At 41.9% G+C, this 25,204-nt stretch overlaps 1 protein-coding gene across 4 annotated transcripts in view; it reads right to left on the minus strand.

Moving 5' to 3' along the window:
* The window catches only part of mab21l3 (mab-21-like 3), a 49,883-nt gene extending 26,807 nt beyond the window's left edge, over positions 1 to 23,076 (minus strand). The window contains exons 1-4 of one of the 4 annotated variants that reach the window (XM_072260393.1): positions 22,974 to 23,076; positions 22,279 to 22,515; positions 10,702 to 10,842; positions 1,304 to 1,604 (exon numbers count right to left, since the gene is read on the minus strand). In XM_072260393.1, coding sequence (XP_072116494.1) covers positions 1,304 to 1,604; positions 10,702 to 10,842; positions 22,279 to 22,335 — 499 coding nt within the window. In that variant the 5' untranslated portion in view covers positions 22,336 to 22,515; positions 22,974 to 23,076. Of the gene's footprint in view, positions 1 to 1,303; positions 1,605 to 10,701; positions 10,843 to 22,278; positions 22,516 to 22,804; positions 22,918 to 22,973 lie in introns of those variants that run through there. The other 3 variants (XM_072260395.1, XM_072260394.1, XM_072260392.1) reach the window with 3 other exon arrangements.
* Positions 23,077 to 25,204: the final 2,128 nt, after the last annotated feature.

Consider the following 25,204-nt stretch of genomic DNA (forward strand, 5'->3'; position numbering starts at 1 on the left):
ACTTGGCCACGTGCCCACCTGATATAAATAGACTGTACAATATTAGGAGCAGCATTGATAGGATAGACAGACTCTCTTTCCCCAGGGTGGAAATGCCATTGTTTTAAGGTGAGAGGGGGAAATTTTGAAGGAGATGTGAGAGGCAGATTGTTTTTTTGATATATACACAGGTACACAGAGAGAGTGGTACCTGCCTGGAATGTGTTGCCAAGGAGTTGGTAGAAGCAAGTAAGGTAGCCAAATTTATGAAGCATTTAGACAGACACATGAACAGATGGGAAAACAAGGTATAGACCACCTGAAGGTATTGTATTTGATTAGGTTGGCAGCACAGTGAGTTAAGTGGCCTGTTCCTGTTCTGTGCTTTTGTACAGTATATTCTATGAAAAAAGACCAGGCAACCATTTATGCAAAAAGATGGCAGATGGAATACATAGAGGGAAAAATAAATTTACCCAATTTGGTAGGATGGATAGTTAATAAATACTGGTGTAGAGAAAAATTAAGGAATCCTTGTACAGAATTACTAAAGTTAACATGTAGATAAACCAGTTAACTAAGATTAACAGAATCTTGCACTTTTTTTGAAAGGGGGATGGAATATTAAAGAAGGAAGCATTGTCTCAAATGTTCAAGGTGTTGGTGGGATCATATGCATTAATACCTTGTTTAAGGAAGAAAATACTTACGTGAGAAACAGCACTGTGAGGCTTTCTCTCATTTGATTCTTGGGAACTATGGACTTTTCCTATGAGGAAACACTGAAAAATGTGGCCCTCTACTCTCTGAGGTTTAGATGATTTAACATTCTATGGGGAATTGTTCGGTATAAAGGTTGTGTGGACGTATCACCTTGGTGGGAAAGTCTATAACAAGGGACCTGGCCTTGGAGGTAAAAGTTTCCCTTTTAAGATTAAGAAGGAAAGGAACTAGTCCTCAGAAAGGAAGCTTTGGAATTCACTGCCCTGAGAGGAGATGTAAAGTTATTTAGTACATTCAAAGTAAGAGGGAAACTTTTGGACTATAGGGCAATCAAGTGATAGTGATCCAGGAAGAATTGGAGCTGTGCTATAGACAAGCAACTGTTATCCTACTGAATGACAGAGCTGGCTTGACAGGCTATATGGCCTACTCCTGCTCCTACTTATCTTTCTGCAAATAACCTTACTGCCATCACCTACACATCCAATAAGCAATTCTTTAACAGTGACTGTGTAAATCCAAACCTTGGTTGAATAATCTTAATCTTAAAAATTACCCAAACTAAGGGGTTGATGTTTAAAGCGAATGAAAATATACATACCTTGCTTACCTTGAAAATTAGAAGATTGGATTGTGTTCTCAAGCAGTGCTTTGCAGATAGCAATTACTTTAGAAGGAACAATGTCACCTTCAATAGTGACATCTGATTGGTGCCATTCTTGAGAACTCTTAAGGAATTGATCGACCTCCAACCACTGGTGAAGCTTCTCCGGCTCTTGAACAGGCGAGATGAGCTTGGAGCCACTCAACGTATAATAGCGCCACTGGCGCAGCCTCCGTTCTGTATAGGCGGACAGACCTCTCACCGGAATCATAATGAAAAGCTGTGATGGTGACTGAACCTGCGAGAAAAGCAGGACACCGCTTGGAAACTACCATTCCCCTCCACAGTTTCACTCAGCATGGACAATTGAATACAATGAAGGGATCTGGGCATGACTATTAAAAGCACAAATTTGTGAACACTACAAACTATATCTGAAATAATAGATTAAAATGTGTACATGCTGGATTGCCTTTATAAGATTATGTCTGATTTGATCATCGATTTCCGAAAGCTATCTGACCAAAACAGCTCAAGGCTACCACTTTGGGTTTGTTCTTTATATCGCTGTCACTGACACAGCAATGTCATTAATGATTGATAGCTAGTTTGAGGAGCAAGCCAGTGTAGAGTGTTAAGTAAGAGAATGGCACACAGAAATAGTTCAAAAATCAGAAGATTGGAAAATATTAACTACCTATAAATCAAAACTGATTCTCTGTCAAAAGACGTACACAGGGCTGTAGACTCAGGCATCTCCTTCACAGGCACAAGCTACCTCACCACTGAAGACATCTTCAAAAGATTGTGCCTCAAGGAAGTAGCATCCGTCATTAAGGATCGTCACCACCCGGGACATGGCCTCTTCTCGTTACTACCATTGGGGAGGATTTACAGGAGCCTGGAGACCCACACTTAATGCTTTAGGAACAGCTTCCTCCTCTCTGCCATCAGATTTCTGAACAGACAATAAACCCAAGAACACTACCTCTCTGTTCCTCCAGTTTTTATTGTAATGTAGTGATTTTTTATGTCTTGCATTGTACAGCTGCCACAAAACAATAAATTTTCAACATGATAATAAACCCAATTCTGATACTGAAATCATTTTCCATTTTGCATTTTCTCTTTTGCCAAAATTTCCTCAGCTAACGATTCACTGATTCCTTACTGAGATTCAATACTGTCAGAAATTGTGTCCAAGAGGCTATTAATTGTGTTTGACTCAGGACTGAATAACAGACCAAATACTACATACGGTTATGTTCTGATTGATGTGATTCACTAAGAATAAGTCTAACTGTGTAGTATCTTTCAAATTTTGTTATTTATATCAAATGAGCAATAATGAACTAACCAAGAACATAACCCTCAGCAGTAGATGCTTGCTTAACAGAACCCAATTGATGGAATTATTTTTGGTGAACAGGAAAGAATGATATTGGGAATAACATCTTTATCTTGCATAAATCAATTTGTTTCCCCCTCATTTTTTAAAAACACAGTTCCCTCTTTGTAATGAGCCCTGCCCGGGATTGTTTTAACAGGAATACAAATGTTATGTGTCAAGTAGTTTCCACAACAAAGCATCTACTCCACTGTACCTATAATGTAAAGGTTTTGTTGAATATCTGTTCACAGGTTGTTCTTATCTCATTTCGTTCTTGTTGCTAAGCTTTTTCAAAATAAAATGTCAGATAAGTTGCATTTTGTTGACAAGTTACCCTCACTGTCATACTAATATTCTAATCCCTGTATCACTGGCAATACCTATAATCAAACATACTGAAAGGCAGTATTAAAATGTGTTCATGACTGTTAGGCGTGATGCTATGAGTAATGAGAAATGCTCACTTCAAACTCTGTGAAGCTAACATCAAAGTACACCCAAACACTATGGATGAATATATTTGATTCTCTTTTCCAAACATAATGCAGGAAAAACACCAAAACAATTCGATCAGCAGAACATTGTGAATAGATATCTGCTCTCTGTGCTCACCATAATCATTGAAATAGCTTTTGTTGTTAGAAAATTACCTGTAATATACAAGGGTTTGAGCAAACAATAACATATCAGACAGAATAATGCAAGAGCTTTCAAGCAAAAAGGAATCTTCTTGCAGGAAATGGTGGGGTACAGATCATTAACACATTTGAATAATGAAGGGACATGGGAAAGATGGATAAACAAGGGAAAGATGTTATCTAAGTAAGTAGAAATATCCTGGGACATCAGAATGTGGATTGAAGTTGACAGAATGGAAAAGTACTGGTATGGGAGGGTTGGGCTGTGGGAGCTAATTGCCGGAGGTATACCTGGATGGAAGCATTCTGGGCTCGTTTTCCTGTCAGAATAGCTGACCATTTAGTGACAACAGCCAGCTGATCCTATCAAAATAAATGAAACATCAGAGAAAAATGACATCAACCATTAAATTAAAAAGTAAACCAAAGACACAAAGAAAAATGTTATGTATTTGGAGAAAAGCAGATAGATTGAAAGAATGGAGTTTTTCATGTATAGGAAATAAAGCCAATAACAATGCACCTTAATTCAACACATTTTTGAGCTCTTGATAGTTACTAAACATACAGGATAATGTGACTCACTCTTCAATCTTTTGTACAATTTACTTTTCATTCAAAAATTCTTAATTCACTTTATCTAATTGTTATTCATGCTTCGTTCAAATAAATATACAGTTTAGATGTAAAATTATTGGATTAAAACAATCAAGTCATCTGTATGAAATACAGAAATGACCATTAATTATATAAAAGAGAAAAAATATACAAAAATCATTCCCATATCATTTTAGAAATAGTTTATCTCAAAAGATTTGGATACTAGCTGACGTTGATGACAGATGTTAATATGCTCCTATGAACACTATAGGCCGGTCAAAATGTCACAGTGAATGAACTTACTTGGCTCCTACAGGGACGGAAAATAATAATGTTGCAAGTTATTTTCCTTTAGCCATTGTAATTTAAATATAGTGGCAACAATTTTCATCACAGGTGCTTTCAGCATCATTCTAGTTGCTCAGAGATTCGAATATATTTGGAAAAGGCGCAAATTCGAAAATTCTTCAAACCCAGAGCAAAGGATGATTTCCCCCTACTTCAGACTATGTAGAGTAACTGAAACACATCCAGCTACCATTTGGGATTTAGAAGCCTCCTTGGATAACAGGCTCAACTGTTCATCGCTGATTAGGCTGCTTTACCTCTGCCCTTCAGAAGGTGAGGATCTAGTTAGCTCCATTGTACAGTAGTATCTCCATTTCATGCTCCAAAAACTCACCAGAAACAAAAAGATATTTCACCTATAACCAAACATACAAGAACAGTTTTGTAGCTCCTACTTGTAACTTCCTGAAATTTTCGTGCCTCTGCAGGTCATTCCTCAGGGAATTCTGAAGAATTAGACGACGATTTGTTACTTTGATTGAACCTCAGACTTGTAGACCTAGCCCCAAACCTTCACTGCAAAATGCATGGACATATATCCTCTTCGGGGATTGCAGTAGAACTGTTCATCGCTGATTATGTATCATGGTATTACAGGGAATGCAGTCAGAAGGAATTCCTTAATGGAGTCAGAATAGGTCCAGGAAAAAGAAACACAAGTCCCTCTATGCTTTCACTGAGCAGAAGAACAATAGAGTGAATGAAAAGGTGTTAAGGTATTGTAGTATCTACTATGAAGCAAAGCTGCTTATTGTTGTACATAGCAACACAATATAATTAGTATCTTTTCAACTGGAGAGAGAGCATTGCTCTTTTTTTAGAACCATGGAGATATGTAGAGATTTCTGATGTTTATTCACCTCCTTCTATGGAGGCCAGATCATGCGCTTTCTGTGTTAGCCTGTTTCAAATTCACACAAGCCAGGGAAGTGTCTGCTATGGTCCTTGCCCGCGTGCCAGACGGAACATCACTGTGACAGCAGCAGAAGCTTGTTTTCCTCTCTCGCACTGGCAGACTTCCTACTGAAGATGTAAATACTCTCAGGCACCCCCACTGCTCAAGGAATGTGTTAATATTGAGGGACAAAAAGATGGTTCTGGGGCTATTTCTTTCCCAGTGGTAAACAAGCCAAGATAGATAATCGATGCAGGCCACAGTGTCCTAGTTTAAACCCTTTCAGGGAACATTTGTACTTTCAGTGTTCAAATCAAACAGAAAGAGCAGCTTCAGATAACACGAGGAGCAGTGGTGAGAGCACACACCCTTTTCCTGGAAATCGCTGGGTGTGCTGCAGGAGGAGACTGGGTGAGCTGTGACACGTCTAATATAGGAGCTCCTTCTCTGGCACTCCTGACTACTGAAGTCACCACAACCATGTAACATTCTTAAATATCTGACTCCTTCCAGAGTGCCATCAGAGCCACACATCGCGTAGTCTACATTGCAAAACTACATTATGTCAATCTGTCATAGACTTTTAACCGGTCAGGTCTCTATTTTCCCAATGGACATTAGTAGCCACAGCAGGGACACTAGGGGATTTGCAGCCGTGGCCACTGCCCCTTGTGATCAGCATACAACATACTACAACCAAGTGTTTCCAAGAACACCAGAGGCTTTCAAACAGGAAGGGCTTCACTCTGTCAACATACAACCCTAGCACCAACAACCTGCACTCAGCATCGGAGGTCAAGAAAGTTTGGGTGATTTTTACTGACATTTGCCACACTTGTTTTTTCAACATGAAACACTCATCCATCCCTTTACCATTCCACCTATTCAAGAACGCCAGTTGAAGACTTCTGCATTTGTTTAGTGGCCACTCTGCAGTTGTCCCAATTTGTACATTAAAGTAGCAATCAAGCTTCCATGAAAAACCAGGCAGGCTTGTGTGATTACCCACTATTGTCAGATATCATGCAGAGTCCATGAAGATCAGCCTTTTACACCTAGATCAGTTCCGTCCTAGATCCCAAAGTTCACCTTATTTCAGGTCCGAAAAGGTAGTAGAAGCAAATGACAATATCGATGCCAGCTGCTCTCATGTGAAGGAATTACGAGTAGGTCAAAGTACGCTGGGTGATAATTATTTAAAGATCTTCTGCTTCTAACACAACGTGCTTTAAAATAAGTATGTGGCTGGAATGCGTACAGGTGTCAAAAGAACATTTTCCCTCAGGAAGAAAAGAGAAAAGCAAACAAAAACATTGCAACACCGCATCATTAACTAGAAGTTTAATCTTGGCAGTGCCAAATTGAATTCCTTTCAATTTCATTAAATTAAACAACAGTTTCCCAAATACAAACAGTACAGGAAAATAATTTAGTTCCATCTCACAATGTTCGTGGCTTTGATTTTGAGAGACACATACCTAGAAAGGACACCAAAAACCTGCAGGGTATAAAATATCAACATAACGTTGGAAAATGGACAAATACTATCCTATACATGATTACTCAGGACAAAATATTTGAAAGAATATAGAAATCCTAACCCTTTGGAAAAGTCAATAAATGTAATCTATAGTAGTAGTGTGATTTCTCAAGTCGAGTATGATGTTCTCCTAAGGGGTTGTCCGTTGGTGGGTCCTCAGGTGGCTGTAGAAATCAATCCAAGATCCACCTATTCTGAGGGGCTTCCAGACCTCGCAAACCTTCCCCCTTCACCAGTTGCTGATCGAAACAGGACTGAATCCAGGGTGCTCGGGTAGATTCCCTTAATGGAGAAGGCCTGTGCGTGACTTTGTCTAACATGCCAAGGCTGACGCATGGGCAGCCACCACATGGTCCTTGACAGATCGGGGTCGGGGTCCAGTGGCACGGAATGCAAGACAACTGGGGACCCTTCACTGCTACAGCCTTCCTCCGCCTTCACCGCCATTGTGATGTGTCGTCATCTCCCACCAGCTCCACCACTGAGGTCTTGGTTGGATTGCTCTTTGTCTAGAACCTCCCCCTTGACCTTTCCACCATGGGTGACTTTACCAGGAGTTAAGCACCAGCTAACTAAACTCCAGACTGCATCACTCTCAAGATCACAAGCCTCTTCACCTCAACAAGGTGATGGTGCTCAGAGAAGATAAATCCTTAACACAAGAGATTCGAGCAACACGCACAAAATGCTGAAGGAGCTCAGCAGGTTAGGCAGTATCAGTGGAGGAGAATAAACAGTTGATGGTTTGGGCCAGGATCCTTCATCAGGACTGAAAAGGAAGAGGGAAGAAACCAGAATAAGGTGTTGGGGGGGGGGGGGGAAGGAGGGTGAGAGGAGGAAGGATTACAAGCTGGCAGGTGATGGGTGAGACCAGGTGAGGGGGAAGGTGGGTTGAGGAGATGGTGTGAGAAGCTGGAAAGTGAGCAGTGGAAGAAGTAAAGCACTAAAAAAGAAGGAATCTGGTAGAAGACAGTGGAGCACAGAAGAGCACTCTAGTGAGATGATGGGCAGGTGAGGAGAAGAGAAGGGATGAGAGGGGAACCGTAATGGGGAATGGAAAAAGAGAGAAGGGTCGCACTTGTCCCACTTGCAGGGATAAGAGTCAGGAGAGAGAAGTGAACAAGGGAGTTACATAGCTCCCTACGGAAAGCCGAGAGTGGGGGGGGGGGGGGGGAGAGAAGGGTAATGAAAACTGCTCTTAGTGATAGGATCCCATTGTACATGGTGGAAATTACAGAGAATAATGAGCTGGATACAGAGCCTCATGGAATAGGAGCAAAGGACAAGGGGAGCCCGATCCCTGCTATGGCAGCAGGAGGAAAGCATGAGAGCAGACGTGTGGGAAACGGAGGAGATGTGGGTGAGGGTAGCTTTGATGGTGGTGGGTGTGAAACCCTGTTCTTTGAAAAAGGAGAAAAATCACAGATGTTCTAGAATGGAAAACCTCATCCTGAGAACAGATAACAGATCCATAAGAGACATATTTCATAAATGTACAGTATTTTGTTGCAATTTTTACATTATTGATTGATGCTTCAAAATAAATACAGCTAAGTGAAACCAATTCTCATTGCCTTTTTATCTCATTATTCTACAGAAATCAGTTGCCAGTTGGAACATCACAATGTCTGTGGAATGATCATAGAGTCTTTGCACCCTTCTTTTCTGGCATTAAATGATTACTTGTAGGTGTTTCCCAAAACTCTTAACTTGTCTTACATACAGTATGCAAAACTAAAAAAAAGGTGAAATTATATTTCACTAAAGAAGGAGCCAGTGGACCTGATAGATCAGCTAGTAACACCAGTGATAATGCGGAATTGGCTTCTGTCATTGCGTCAAGTAAAGAAATTCAATTGTCATTCCATCTGTCTTCAACCACAAGCAAATGTTACATATTCCAACACCTGCAAATCACGTGAGCTTTACAATTGGCATGTAAAACTAATAGGAGTGGACCACCATTAAAGAATTTGTCAAGATTAAATAAAAACTCAGCCACAAATATATTAAAAAATCTGACCAACAGTTAGGAAGTACATAAAGAGAAAAACCACAAGGGAAATAAACAAACTGATCTCAGCCCAGGAAAAGGAGTTGCCTCTTCATTTCATGCTTGCATTTTTAAAGTGCTCATGAAGTAACATAACAAGCCTCAAAAGGAGACACAAGACTGCAGAAACTCAGCAGGTCAGGCAGCATCTATGGAGAAAAATGAACAGTCAACCTTTCTGGCCAAAGCTCGTCTTCAAGACTGAAAAGGAAAAGAGCAGAAAGCAGAATACAAGGTTAGAGGCAGGTGATAGGTGAATCCAGCTCAGTGGGATTTAGGCAGGAGGGTGGAAAAAGGGAATTATATGTGAAGCTGAGAAGTGATAGGTGGAAGAGGCAAAGGGTTGAATAAAAAGGAACCTTATCAGAGAGGACAGTGGACCATGGAGGAAAAGGGAGGAGGAAGGAGGAAGGTGTGGGTGATGGGCATGTCATGAGGGAGGGGCAGGGAAAGGAGAAGGGGGTAACAGAGCCACAGAAATAAGGGAAACAAAAGGAGGAGGAGAAACTGCCATCAGGTTGGAGGTGATCAAAATGGATATTGCTACTCCAATCCGCAGCTTGCTCAACGAGCAGTAGTGGCTGTGAACAGACATGTCAGTTTCAGTGCCTGATGCGAGGCACATCTTCCATTCCTCTCCCCTCTCTATTTATTGCAATCAGTGTTCCCAGTCCAGCCTCCTCTACATTGGTGAGAACCAAAGCAGACTGAGCCATTGCTTTGTCAAGTACCTTTGCTTTGTCTGCCATAACTGCTAGGATCTCCTGGTGGCCAGCCATCTTAATTCCACTTCCCATTCCTATGTCTGATCCAATCAATCTATGTCTGTCCACGGCTGCTTCTACTAGCAAGTTGAGGACAGACATAGATTGGAGGAGCAACATTTCATAATTCATCTTGGTAGTCTCCAAACTGAGAGGTGGTCCCTCCTTTTTGCTTACTCTTATCCCTGTTGCTGATTTACCCCTTCTCTTTCTCCTCTCCTGCCTTCACAATATGCCATCACCTTCATCTTTCCCCCTCTGGTTCCCTACCCCCTTTCTCCCATGGTCCACTGTCCTCTCCCATCACATATTTTCCTCTTTTTCCATCTATCATCTTCCAGCTTCTCACATCATTCCCCTTTTCTTTGCCACTCCCCCAACCTCCTGTCTTTCCCCTTCACCAGGACTCACTTAATACCTGCCAAATCTTGCTCCTCACCCTCTGCCTTCCCTTTTATTCTGGCTTCTGCCCCTTCCATAGCAGCCCTGATGAAGGGTCTCAGCCCAAAACATCAACTGTTCATTTCCCACCAAAGATGATGCCAAATTTCAAAATGCAACTTTTGAAGTCTTTCCTAGTTAAAAAATATATATGCCTGATGCTTTCAATGATATATGGTATATACATTATGAACATTCACATTCTCCAAGCATTTAAACTTAATATATAATTCAATCCACTTTCATTTTCTTTCCAAGAAAGGAAATCTACTAATCAACATCTTTCACTTAGCCAGTGAACTCCAAAGCCTTCTCAATCACAGCCATGTCTTTCCATTGGTAAAGGATACATTCTTGCAGGAAACTAATAAAACTAATAAAATAATCACTTACTGGAAGGAATAGTTGTGTGTCTGGAACCAATTAACTTGTTCTCATACACTGACGTAACCATCTCTATTGTTCACAGTACAGTAGTGATATCTTAAATATCACATTACCGTGCTTCATACTGACATCTAATCCAACAATATTATGTTATAATTATCAATTAAAGTAACAAATGCATTTCAAATTGGGCTTTGGCAATTATATCTGCTCACTCAGTAATTGCAATCAAATATTCTTCACTGATTACCTTGGGGTTCAACTTCCTTGCTCCTGGTATAATCTGCTAAGAAAGTGTTATAATTTTGAAGTTAGCACAGATAATAGTCTGTAATTTACCTTGATATTATCATTATTAATTCCAGAATGAGAAATGGGCTGAAAACGACTATCTTCTGTGCTGATCACCGAAGTCAGCTTCTCCACAATGGTATAAACTTCTTCCTCAGTCTTGGAAACTTTTCGACGTCGCAAATCCACCTGTTAAAGGAATCAATTAGACAATTCTAATTCCCTCTCAAGCAAGAGGCCACATAGTGTACTGAAATATACCATCAGACATGTTGGGGATACCAGTCAAGCACGATTCTGAGAGTCATCAGAATTGTATCTTCTACTTCTGTGTTTAAACACATCAACCAATCATACCTGCTTAGCTGTTTGTACAGGTACTTGTTAATACAAGTGAAATTTTAAAATATTCAGAGAACTTTACTCACAACCAAGGGATAGCAGAGGAATTGACACAGTAAAACTCAGATCATCTGGCACTCTATGGACTTTGTGGTACGAGAATGGAAGATTTGCCAGGCTACAAGATATTGCTTCCATTAACGTACTGACATAATTTAATTCATTTAAAAACATTTTACAAGTTAAGCTTTTTGGTGAACAAGGTGGGTTTTCAGGGAGAAAACAAAACACTGGAGAACTAACCGAGTCAGGTCATAGAGCTCTCAGTCGATGAGCATCTGGGGGATAGTGACCACCGCTCCCTGGCCTTTAACATTATCATGGAAAAGGATAGAATCAGAGAGGACAGGAAAATTTTTAATTGGGGAAGGCAAATTATGAGACTATAAGGCTAGAACTTGCGGGTGTGAATTGGGATGATGTTTTCGCAGGGAAATGTACTACGGACATGTGGTCGATGTTTACAGATCTCTTACAGGAAGTTAGGGAGAAATTTGTCCCGGTGAGGAAGATAAAAAATGGTAGGGTGAAGGAACCATGGGTGACAAGTGAGGTGGAAAATCTAGTCAGGTGGAAGAAGGCAGCATACATGAGGTTTAGGAAATAAGGATCAGATGGGTCTATTGAGGAATATAGGGTAGCAAGAAAGAAGCTTAAGAAGGGACTGAGGAGAGCAAGAAGGGGGCATGAGAAGGCCTTGGCGAGTAGGGTAAAGGAAAACCCCAAGGCATTCTTCACTTATGTGAAGAACAAAAGGATGACGAGAGTGAAGATAGGACTGATTAGACATAAAGATGGGAAGATGTGCCTGGAGGCTGTAGAACTGAACGAGGTCCTCAATGAATACTTCTCTTCGGTATTCATCAATGAGAGGGAACTTGATGATGGTGAGGACAATATGAGTGAGGTTGATGTTCTGGAGCATGTTGATATTAAGGGAGAGGAGGTGTTGGAGTTGTTAAAATACATTAGGACGTAAAAATCCCTGGGGCCTGACGGAATATTCCCCAGGCTGCTCCACGAGGCGAGGGAAGAGATTGCTAAGCCTCTGGCTAGGATCTTCATGTCCTTGTTGTCCACGGGAATGGTACCAGAGGATTGGAGGAGGCCAATGTTGTCCCCTTTTTCAAAAAAGGTAGTAAGGATAGTCCGGGTAATTATAGACCAGCGAGCCTTACATCTGTGGTGGGAAAGCTGTTGGAAAAGATTCTTAGAGGTAGGATCTATAGGCATTTAGAGAATCATGGTGTGATCAGGAACAGTCAGCATGGCTTTGTGAAGGGCAGATCATGTCTAACAAGCCTGATAGAGTTCTTTGAGGAGGCGAGCAGTCATATCGATGAGGGTAGTGCAGGGGATGTGATTTACATGGATTTTAGTAAGGCATTTGACAAGGTTCCACACGGTTCCACACGGTAGGCTTATTCAGAAAGTCAGAAGGCATGGGATCCAGGGAAGTTTGAACAGGTGGATTCAGGATTGGCTTGCCTGCAGAAGGCAGAGGGTCGTGGTGGAGAGAGTATATTTGGATTGGAGGGTTGTGACTAGTGGTGTCCCACAAGGATCGGTTCTGGGACCTCTACTTTTCGTGATTTTTATTAATGACCTGGATGTGGGCGTAGGAGGGTGTGTTGGCAAGTTTGCAGACGACACAAAGGTTGGTGGTGTTGTGGATAGTGTAGAGGATTGTCGAAGATTGCACAGAGACATTAATAAGATGCAGAAGTGGGCTGAGAAATGGCAGATAGAGTTCAACCCGGAGAAATGTGAGGTGGTACACTTTGGAAGGACAAACTCCAAGGCAGAGTACAAAGTAAATGGCAGGATACTTGTAAGTGTGGAGGAGCAGCGGGACCTGGGGGTACATGTCCACAGATCCCTGAAAGTTGCCTCACAGGTAGATAGGATAGTTAAGAAAGCTTATGGAGTGTTAGCTTTCATAAGTCGAGGGATAGAGTTTAAGAGTCACGGGATGCTGCCTGGATTAGAGAGTATGCATTATGATCAGAGATTAAGGGAGCTAGGGCTTTACTCTCTGGAGAGAAGGAGGATGAGAGGAGACATGATAGATGTATACAAGATATTAAGAGGAATAGATAGAGTGGACAGCCAGCGCCTCTTCCCCAGGGCACCACTGTTCAGTACAAGAGGACATAGCTTTAAGGTAAGGGGTGGGAAGTTCAAGGGGGATATCAGAGGAAGGCTTTTTACTCAGAGAGTGGTTAGTGCGTGGAATGCACTGCCTGAGTCAGTGGTGGAGGCAGGTACACTCGCGAAATTTAAGGGACTACTAGACAGGTATATGGAGGAATTTAAGGTGGGGGTTATATGGGAGGCAGGGTTTAATGGTCAGCACAACATTGTGGGCCGAAGAGCCTGTACTGTGCTGTACTGTTCTATGTTCTAAGCAGGCCTGGTAGTTTCTGTGGAGGGAAATGGACAATAGCTTTCATTCCAGATATGGGGCCTTCTGAGAGAACACTGTCACACTTTTAAAAGTGAAATGATGAAAAATATAAAGCACACTTTCCTGTACAAATGGTGGTTTATAAGAAATATGCAAGCTATTTAAAAATCAAAGTCAAACATACTCACCATTTTGTATGTTTCTGCCTGCATGACTGCCGTGCATCGGACAGAGCAATGATCTGCCGTCTCAGAGGGGTTTAAGTGAGTAAAGTTTATACTATTAATAAGTTACTACTGACTGTTTCATTCAACACACTCACTCGAAGTTAAAAGGCCTGTGTCAAAAGTCACAGGTTGTTTATGCACTAACACTGAATGAGGTACTGCAAGTCCAATCAGCGACACCTTGATTGACAATAAATTTCACAAAAGAAACCTTTCATTGTTTATTTTAAATAAAGCTTACATCATAAACATGGAAAATGTGTTTGCAAGGTATTCTTCCTACACAGCAAGGGGCCTCAAGTGGGACTTCTAAGTTCTAAAGATGTCAGGCAAGTGAAAAAGAAATCTAAGAAGAATTAGTTTTGAGTCAATTTTTGCTTCAATGAATTGTAAAAGAGATTTTCTTTAGCAAGATATACAACTTTGTTTGGACATATTCAGCAGTGTAAAATGAGAGGTACAAAATGCACTCTATTCTACAGCATGTGGCAGTCTCCACAGTTTAAATAAGGGCTATTCAGCACTATATATTCAGACAATGAAAAGTAAAATAGCTTTAGAGGGAGCTCCTTTAGCAAGACAACCAATTAATCAACAGTCTACTGCAACACACACAAAATGCTAGTGGAACTCAGCAGGCCGGGCAGCATCTATGGAAAAAAAGATGTTTAAACAATATGTCCAAACAAAGTTGTATATCTTGCTGAAGAAAATCTCTTTTACAATTCATTGAAGCAAAAATTGACTCAAAACTAATTCTTCTTAGATTTCTTTTTCACTTGCCTGACATCTTTAGAACTTAGAAGTCCCACTTGAGGCCCCTTGCTGATGTTTCGGGCCAAGACCCTTCAGCAGGACTGGTCAAGTTTCCTGGAAGCAAGCAGTTAATGTTAACCATCACTATATCCCTTCAATGTGCTATTCTTGCAGCAGGGTCCATCTTTCCCTTTTATGTATATAACTTCATAAAACAAGGTGGTTCACAAAGGTGGCTATCAACTGCAGAAGCTTAAGGAGACAATTGTGCAGGGTGGGTCCAATGCACAAAGCTCTCCTGTCAGAGAACATTATTCAGGATTATTATACCCCCTCAACATTCCCATAACCCTGAAAAACAACTGAAGGATCATTTATTTTGTTAGCCACATTTTGAAAAATCAGGAGAGACTGCATGTTATTTATGGCAACATGCATAAAAGTTGTTGGTGAACGCAGCAGGCCAGGCAGCATCTCTAGGAAGAGGTACAGTCGACATTTCGGGCCGAGATCCTTCGTCAGGACTTACTGAAAGAAGAGCTAGTCTCCAAACTAAAGGTGTAGCCATGGGTACCTGTATGGGTCCCAGCTATGCCTGCCTTTTTGTTGGCTTTGTGGAACAATCTATGTTCCAAACCTATTCTGGTATCTGTCCCCCACTTTTCCTTCACTACATCAACGACTGCATTGGTGCTGCTTCCTGCATGCATGCTGAGCTTGTTGACTTCATTAACTTTGCCTCCAACTTTCACCCTGCCCTCAAGTTTACCTGGTCCATTTCCGACACCTCCCTCCCATTTCTAGATCTTTCTGTCTCTATCTCTGGAGACAGCTTATCTACTGATGTCTTACTATAAGCCTACTGACTCTCACAGCTATCTGGACTATTCCTTTTCTCATCCTGTCTCTTGCAAAAATGCCATCCCCTTCTCGCAATTCCTCCGTCTCCGCCGCATCTGCTCTCAGGATGAAGCTTTTCATTCCAGGACGAAGGAGATGTCCTCTTTTTTTTTTTTAAAAAGAAAGGGGCTTCCCTTCCTCCACCATCAACTCTGCTCTCAAATGCATCTCTCCCATTTCACGTACATCTGCTCTCACTCCATCCTCCCGCCACCCTACTAGGAATAGGGTTCCCCTGGTCCTCACCTACCACCTCACCAGCCTCCGGGTCCAACATACAATTCTCCATAACTTCCACCACCCCCAACAGGATCCCAGCACTAAGCACATCTTTCCCTCCACCCCGCCGCTTTCCACAGGGATCACTCCCTACGCGACTCCCTTGTCCATTCTTTCCCCCCCATCCCTCCCCACCGATCTCCCTCCCGGCACTTATCCTTGTAAGCGGAACAAGTGCTAAACATGCCCTTACACTTCCTCCCTCACTACCATTCAGGGCCCCAGACAGTCCTTCCAGGTGAGGCGACACTTCACCTGTGAGTCAGCTGGGGTGATATACTGCATCCGATGCTCTCGGTGCGGCCTTCTATATATTGGCGAGACCCAGCACAGACTGGGAGACTGTTTTGCTGAACATCTACGCTGTCCACCAGAGAAAGCAGGATCTCCCAATGGCCACACATTTTAATTCCACGTCCCATTCCCATATGTATATCCACGGCCTCCTCTACTGTCAAGATGAAGCCACACTCAGGTTGGAGGAACAACACCTTATATTCCATCTGAGTAGCCTCCAACCTGATGGCATGAACATTGACTTCTCTAACTTCCGCTAATGCCCCACCTCCCCCTCGTACCCCATCCGTTATGTATTAACACACACACACAATTTTTTTTCCTCTCTCTCCTTTTTCTCCCTCTGACTATACCCCTTGCCCATCCTCTGGGCTTCACCCCTCCCCCTTTCCTTCTCCCTGGGCCTCCTGTCCCACGATCCTCTCATATCCCTTTTGCCAATCACCTGTCCAGCTCTTGGTTCCATCCTTCCCCCTCCTGTCTTCTCCTATCATTTCCGATCTCCCCCTCCCACTTTCAAATCTCTTACTAACTCTTCCTTCAGTTAGTCCTGACGAAGGGTCTAGGCCTGGAACATCGACTGCACCTCTTCCTAGAGATGCTGCCTGGCCTGCTATGTTCACCAGCTTGTGTTGCTTGAAATTCCAGCATCTGCAGATTTCCTCGTGTTTGCGATGTTATTTATGGAATGGGTTCCTTCCCATCAGCTCCATTCCCAAAAGTGAATTTGAAGAATATCAACCTATGCCTTAAAGCACGTTCCGTAGCCCAACTTCATACCTTCAACCTTTACTCCATATTCATTCAATTAAGCCTTGACCACATCTCATCCATTTCCTACCTTCTTTCATCTGGGCTAGAACAAGGATAGAGTTCCCCAGACTTCACCAGCCACTGCATTCAATTATCATTCTCCACAATTTCCACTACTTTCACAGAGAGTCTACCACCGGACAGCTTGTCCCTTCTCCCCCCTTCCCTTTCAGCATTTCACAGAGACAGGGTTCTTTATATGATCTCGTTGCTCCACTCCCCTGTTCCTACTACCCCAATCTACCATCCATCCCCCTTCCCTTCTTATACCACTTTTCCTTACAAGTGCAGGCAATGTCCTTTCACTCCTTCCCTTTCCACCATCCAGAGACCCAGACAGTATTTCCAGGTTGACAATGATCCACTTGCACTTCTTTCAGCCGTGTGTACCTATTCAGTGTTCACAATATGTTCTCATCTGCACCGAGGAAACCAATGCAGAGTGGGTGAATGCTTTGCAGAGCGCCTGTGCTTATTTCCCGATGGTGACTCTGAGTCTGCCACTTTAACTCCTCACCCACTCCCACTCTAACCTATCCTGCACGGTCACAGTCAAACCCAATGCAAGCTTCAGGAACAGAAGCTAAGTTTCCATCTGGGCCTTCTGGACTCAATTTTGAACTCTATAACTTCAGATCCTTGTTGCCTTGGTCTGTATCAGTCACATATCAGTAATATTAGCTCAATTTCTCTTTTGCCCCTTCCATTTTTCCCTCTCTGGGAGTGAAGGACATGTCTGGCTTGACCTGCTGCTTCCTTGTCCTCCTGGTCTGTAGTTTGTAACTCTTACATTCTTTGGTCTATTTTCTCATCCTTTAAGCTCTCCCATTCATTCATTGATCAGATAACCATGTTTGCAACTTATCTCCATGGTTATCCCGGCTTTACCCAATCAAAATCTCTACAACAGGTAGGGTAAACTGCGCAACACATCACCGGCTCTTGCCGAACCATCATCTAGGATATATATACAGAAGGGCGCCAGAAAAGGAACAGGAACATAAGAAGGATCACACCCACCCTGCTCATGGACTGTCTGTCTCACTCCCATCAAGGAGGAGGCTACATAGCGTCCATACCAGGACCACCAGACTCAAAAACAGTTACTTTCCCCAGGCAGTAAGGCTGATCAACACCTCCACCCACTAACACACCTCTCTATAATCCTCACCACCACTACTTTAGTCACGTTATTTACAAGCACCCCTGTGCCTAGCATCACTTTATAGATATGCATTCAATCTATGTATATAAGTTATCTTAAGTATTAATATTTATTGTGTTATTTATCTTATTGCATTTTTTTTTGCGCTGCATCAGATCCAGAGTAATAATTATTTCATTCTCCTTGGCATTCCAACTGGATGCATCACTGTCTGTTACGGGTTGGGGCTACTGCACAGGATCAAAATAAGCTGCAGAGAGTTGGCAGCTCCATCATGAGCACTAGCTAGTTCCAGAGCACAGTGTGGTTAAGTGCCTTGCTCAAGGACACAATACGCTGCCTCGGCTGGGGCCCGAACTCACGACCTTCAGTGACCTTAGCCACGTGGCCAAGTGGTTAAGCCATTCGTCTAGTTATCTCAAGGTCGCTAGTTCAGGCCTCAGCTGTGGCAGCGCGTTTGTGCCCTTGAGCAAGGCACTTAATCACACATTGCTCTAGTGTCTGTGCGAGGAGTGGCGCCCCACATAGACTTCCAATCTGCACCTTGTAAGGCATGAAAATGCCTGACACAGGCTCCTCATGGTCTGAGTCGACGTTCCCTCCCTCCCTCCCCACGTGCCCACACATTTGATACATCCTTTAAATTTGAGCAAATCTGGCAACCTTTTATTCAATATTTTCATTTAATTTGATTTATTACTCTTCCAATCATTTCTTTTCAAAGTTTTAGATTTGATCAGAAAGTCGTATCCTCAGAATGGACTGCCCAGTCCCCTTTTTTTCCTATGTAGTGGGTTTTTTTATCTTCTCATTTTAAAAATTTAAGGTTTTTTTCTCTCTCTCTACGAATTGATAAGAGAATTAGTTGTCTTTCTTTTTTATTATATATTACATATTTGCTTAATTCTATGTATGATTTTGATAATGTCTATTTCACTTTCTGTTTGTATTGTTATTGATATATATATTTGAGATAATTCTCTTGTTTGTATATATGCTCTTTCTGAATCAATAAAAAGATTAATAAAGAAAGAAAGAAAGAGAATTTACAGCATTCTTCAGTTTTGTTTCAGATATTCATTAATACTTTTGGTCGGTTATATCTAGCACGGGTATAAACTTAAAAATTAACTTATCATAAATTGCGATTGCTAGAAAGGTATCCCGAATCTTCACTACTGAACAGCGCAGCTCAATCGTATGCTCTACCAGTGGAAATAGCTTCTTTCCATCCATTGCCTCAGCTTCTCTTAATTCCCTTCAATCTAACTTTTCAAATTCCAAGGAATACTTTCATGGAAGGTGTAACCTCTCATAACAGTTTTCCTCAATGGTTTGGGGTATTTTCCTGGTAATCTTATGGACTTCTCTCCAAATCCAAAACATCTTTCATAAGGCTTGGTGCCTACAACTGTTTGCAATGATATTGTACGGTAATGTAATTGGTGAAAAAGTATATAATTCACAACCACCGACATTGAGTTGGGGCTCACTCTAAGAGGCTGGTTTGATGTGATGACATAATTATGTGAAGTTCGGTTACCACGCTTTGTGTTCAGGTTTTGGAGTACGATAAATGAAAAGTCGTTTTATTTGCGAAAACCTACAGATGTACCCTGTACGTTCTATAGATGCAGCCCCGCTGCAATATTTTGTAAGAGGGGTGCAGTAAAACAAACAGTTAAACTGCAGAAGCCTCTATAAAGTATTTGGAGACACCAGTCTAAATCCTGCTACAGCAGCTGTGAAATTTAAATTGGATTAAGCAAACACATTCTGGAATAAAAGTCTAACATGGCGACCACTAAACAATTGATTGTGGTAAAAGAGATCCCACATTCACTAATATTCTGCAGGGGAGGAAATTTGACATCCTTGCCCAGTCTAATTTTCACATGACTATGGAACACGTCAAGCCGCTCAATCTAAGATTATTTTGGGGTGGATGTAAAATACCGGCCTAATGAGTGACACCATAATTTTGTAAGAAGAAAAATTCCAGATATTAAGGACCAGATGTCACTTTGTTGAGGTTATTTTCTTAACCAATCTTTGACACAGACATCAATCACTCCAACCATTGGTTCTCCCTGGACTTATATTTCCAGTTTATCACCATTTAGAAAGTACTCTGTTTTGCATTTGTCTGGTACAAAATAGATGACTTCAGATTTGTCTGCATTGAATTCCATTTGCTATAACTTTGCTCAATAGTTTATTAATTGCAATTTAAAACTTAAAATGGTATTAAAACAATACAGCCTGAGCCATTACCATATCTGGCGGAGAAAGACTCTACCCAATTTATTTACAAGTAGTTGAGGCTTCTATTGAGGATTTTTGCAATTTGCCATTACATCCTGACGTCTCTCAGTCAACCAATGACTTGCCTAGCATAAGCATTAACCTGAAACAAAACTGTTTTTCTCTCCACAGGTGCTAACTGATCTGTATTACCATTTCAGATTTCCAGAATCTATTGATTTTGGCTTAATAAACAAATTTTAGCAACAGTATCTTTTAAAGAGCCACATCAGATACTCTCTGGAAGTTTATACAAGTACATTGCATGGATATCAGACTATCATTTTAGCCACCTATTCAAAACACCTCAATAGGGTTAGTCCGACATGAGTTGCTCATCTACAAAGTGCACCACAGCACTTACCAAAGCATCACCCAAAACCGTGAGTGGGTGTCATGCTAACCAGAAGCATGTGAATGTCACTACCTGCAAGCAACCTTTCAGGTCATATACCACTCTACCTTGGAAAATGAGGGCTGCCCTTTCATTGCACGTGCTCACATCCTGAAACTCCTTACTCAATGGCACCAGAGGAGTCCCTTGATCACAACGACTGTGAGAGTTCAAGAGCAGCCAGGGCTGGCCAATGTCAATTGGTTAGCAAAACCACATCTTGTAAAGGTGCAAACACAAACATTCTTGCTGTTCAGTTTCTCTAGCTGAATCAGAATCAGACTTCTTGTCACCGATACAAGTTGTGAAATTTGTTGTTTTGCGGCAGAAGTACAGCACAGGCAGAACAAATTACTACAAGTTACAACAACAAAACACACAAGCACTGCAGAAGAGGAAAAGCAAGGCAGTGCTTGTGAGGTCATCAGCCATTCAGTAATCTGATGGCAAAGGGGAAGAAACTTAATGAAAGAGTGAGAGTGTGCATCTTCAGACCCCTGGCTCTCCTCTCTGACGGTAGTTACGAGGGCATGTCCCAGATGGTGAGGATGCCACCTTCCTCGAAGCACCAGCTTTTGAAGAGTTCTCCATTAGTAGGAAGGCTTGTGCCCATGATGGGGCAAGCTGAACCTGCAATCCTGCGCACTGGAGCCTCCATACTCGACTGCGATGCAACCTCTCCACAGCACATCTGTAGAAATTTGCTGGAGTGTCTGCTGACATGACGGATCTCTTCAAACTCCTAATGAAGTACAGCCTCTGGCGTGCCTTCGTCGTGACTGCATCAATATGTTGGGCCCAGGATAGATTCTCTGAGATGAGAAGCTGAACTGGGCACTTTGAAACTTGGAGCCTTGGATGATGAACTAAAGACTATTCTCCCCACTAAAAAGACCACCTACTATAACTTCCAGTAAATCCATCAACCCATCACAAAGCTTTCCAGGCCTTGTCTCTTCCATAAACTTATCCATAATGTCTGCTTCCCATATCCGAACTTACACAAGAGTTTGTTTAGGAATTGCAAGATCTAGCTGACCTGTATTAGATTCAATCCACCAGGATCTCAATTTTATAATCATCGTGCTCTTGTTTAATCCCTCCATGGCCTCGTCCTTCTCTCTCTTCCTCCTCTTGCCCCACAGACCTCTGCAAAGACCAGGCCTCTCTAACTCTGAACTTGTCTGCATCGCATCTCATCTCACCCATTACTTGGAGGCTGGGCCATCACCTTTTCAGTGTCCCAATTCCCTTTGCAAAATCTCTCTCCTTCAAGGTATATACTTAAACCTCTTTCTTCGACTGGGGATCTGTTCAATTGCCCCAGTATCATTCCCTTGGCTTGGTGCCAATTTTGTTTCATTCCCAGATATCACACTCTTCTTGGGATTTTTTTTTTTTTAAATCTTGTTATCAGTGTGTTGGAAATGCCAGTTGTGATATATAAAATTCCTTTTGGTTATGGAAACTCGACATTTACAGCAATAATGAGTTGCAGTAACCATGAAAAATTATTTGTCGGAATGGATGAAAGTTCAACAAGTGTAGGGATACAGATGCATATTATTAACAAAATGCACAAAATATAATTCTGGCTATACAAATAATTCCTTTTTAACATAAATATTTTGTTCTGTTGCTGGTGTTCAGCATATTCCATCTCACACAAATCTCTACCAACCTGATTCTGGAGGTAAAAGTCCAGATCCTCTTCTGTAAGTTCACCCATTTCTGTCATATTTCGTCACTCCTTTCCTTCTCCTGTTATTCAATATACAGTATTGGACTTTTATTCTTGTGGTTAATTCCCCATTCTCCAATGTAACTGCGCACTCGTAGACTGGTCCTTTAAAACAATTCCTTGGCTTATTTTGTACACTCCAGAATTTCAATATCTTTCTCTATTATTTCACTTTTTCTGCAAGAAAAAATTATATTGTTTTATTCAACGCGTTCATTCAATTCTTTTCCCGTTCTTATCCTTGTTTTTCTACAGATCCTCCACTCGGTAAAGATCGTTCCTGATCTCACTCCTTTATCTCAGTTTGTAAATAGGGTTCCCCACTCTTCCCTTGGCCTTTCTGCTTTAGGCCATTTTCCCCAGTTACCGTGGTTCCCGCTGTTTCACCATTGCCATCTCTCTATCCCCCTTTCCTAGTTTATTAATCCTTTTTACTTTCTACTTTTTTAAAGCTCAAATATATTACCATATTCTCTTCGGTAGCTAACTTTAGTATCTCCATTACCGTAGGTTCTCGCCGTTTCTACTTTTTAATACCCTAGCATACGACCCCCTTGCCTTTCCCGCTTACTAGTTTATTACAAAAAGTACTCAGTTTTCTGTTTAATTTCCCGTTCGCAAAATTGCAGGTTTACCGTAAACAGTGCAGATGGTGAGCACTACTCTGCAGATATCCAGAATCACCAAAACGCCCGTTCACCGAGCAACCATCGCTTTGACTTTCAGCACTTTGGCCATTGAGTTACGCGCGGTCCTAGTGCCCACCTATACAAGCATCAGGAAGCACTTTGTGCGGAAAACATCGAACACACATTGATCATTGAGGATGAGGACCGAGAACAGGCATGGGCATTTACCCACTTAACTAAATTGCCCAGCAGTCCTGCAAATTCCCATGTCCTGATAACGTCTTTTAAGTTCAAACAGTGAAGGAAATGCGCACCCTAAATTCCTGTAGTTCTATTTAAATAAACACATCGCTTTAAAAAACCTACTAAAAATGGGAATATGCAGTTTTAGCAATGTATTGAATGGCCCGTTTATTTATCAGTAATGCTTCAAAAATAATAATGTTGTAAAATGTTATAATTTCTTCTCTTTAACTGTTACTTATATTTCAGACTTTGATTACGATTTTACTGTTGGGAAGGACAGTGACCACCATATTAACAATGTATGTTTTTACCTACCACCCCACCAGCCTCCAGGTCCAGCATATTATTCTCCATAACTTCAGCCACCTCCAACCGGATCCCACCACTAAGCACATCTTTCCCTCTCCCCCTCTCTCTGCATTCCGCAGGGATCGCTCCCTACACAACTCCCTTGTCCATTCGTCCCCCCCATTCCTCCCCACTGATCTCCCTCCTGGCACTTATCCGTGTAAGCGGAACAAGTGCTACACATGCCCTTACACTTCCTCCCTTACCACCATTCAGGGCCCCAAACAGTCCTTCCAGGTGAGGCAACACTTCACCTGTGAGTCGACTGGGGTGATATACTGCGTCCGGTGCTCCCGATGTGGCCTTTTATATATTGGCGAGACCCGACGCAGACTGGGAGACCGCTTTGCTGAACATCTACGCTCTGTCCGCCAGAGAAAGCAGGATCTCCCAGTGGCCACACATTTTAATTCCACATCCCATTCCCATTCTGACATGTCTACCCACGGCCTCCTCTACTGTAAAGATGAAGCCACACTCAGGTTGGAGGAACAACACCTTATATTCCGTCTGGGTAGCCTCCAACCTGATGGCATGAACATCAACTTCTCTAACTTCCGCTAGGCCCCACCTCCCCCTCGTACCCCATCTGTTACTTATTTTTATGCACACATTCTTTCTCTCACTCTCCTTTTTCTCCCTCTGCCCCTCTGAATATACCTCTTGCCCATCCTCTGGGTCCCCACCCCTTGTCTTTCTTCCCAGACCTCCTGTCCCATGATCCTCTCGTGTCCCCTTTTGCCCATCACCTGTCCAGCTCTTGGCTCCATCCCTCCCCCTCCTGTCTTCTCCTATCATTTTGGATCTCCCCTCCCCCTCCAACTTTCAAATCCCTTACTCACTCTTCCTTCAGTTAGTCCTGACGAAGGGTCTCGGCCTGAAATGTCGACTGCACCTCTTCCTACAGATGCTGCCTGGCCTGCTGCGTTCACCAGCAACTTTGATGTGTGTTGCTATGTTTTTACTGTTACGATTCTTCACCATTTGATACTGCCACAGAAAGAAATTCCTGCCTTGTCCGTTCTAATTGGTAGAAACTGCCCTGCTGGTATTTTGATAAAATACAACTTTATTTTCAAGGCCAGATTCCCACTATTGGGGACTACCCTTTCTCCCAATATGTACCATCGGGGCAGTCCATGCATTTAGATCACCCAAATGCAATTCTAAAGAAACCTGAGGAATTTGTAAAAGCTGTTTTTCCACTTCATTTTCTAAGCTTTGACCCGAGTTTTAGAAATGAAACAAATTATTTCATTGACGGTATTTAATAATATTTCAGAATATCACTCAGATTTTGTTGGCCAGAAAATGACCTCTGTCTTACCTATCCATTATAAAATGACAATTTCTGTTAGGTGTTTATTGAACACATTTCTTCCTCAACAACCTATAAACATGCTTCTCACTAAATGATCATTTTAAAACAATGACTGCTAAAAACAATCCTGGCTAGAATCTGCTAAATGATTGGCTTTGTTGTTAATGTAACATCCATCAACTACATTTACCAGAACAAATCAAACAATTGAAAGATAAATCTTTCATCAATCAATATGCAGAACAGAAGATATCCAAACTGAATTCACCAGCACTATTAAAATGATCTTATGGAAATGTATAAAGTTCTTGATCACAAAATA

Source organism: Mobula birostris, chromosome 6, assembly GCF_030028105.1.
Source record: "Mobula birostris isolate sMobBir1 chromosome 6, sMobBir1.hap1, whole genome shotgun sequence".
NCBI lineage: Eukaryota > Metazoa > Chordata > Chondrichthyes > Myliobatiformes > Myliobatidae > Mobula > Mobula birostris.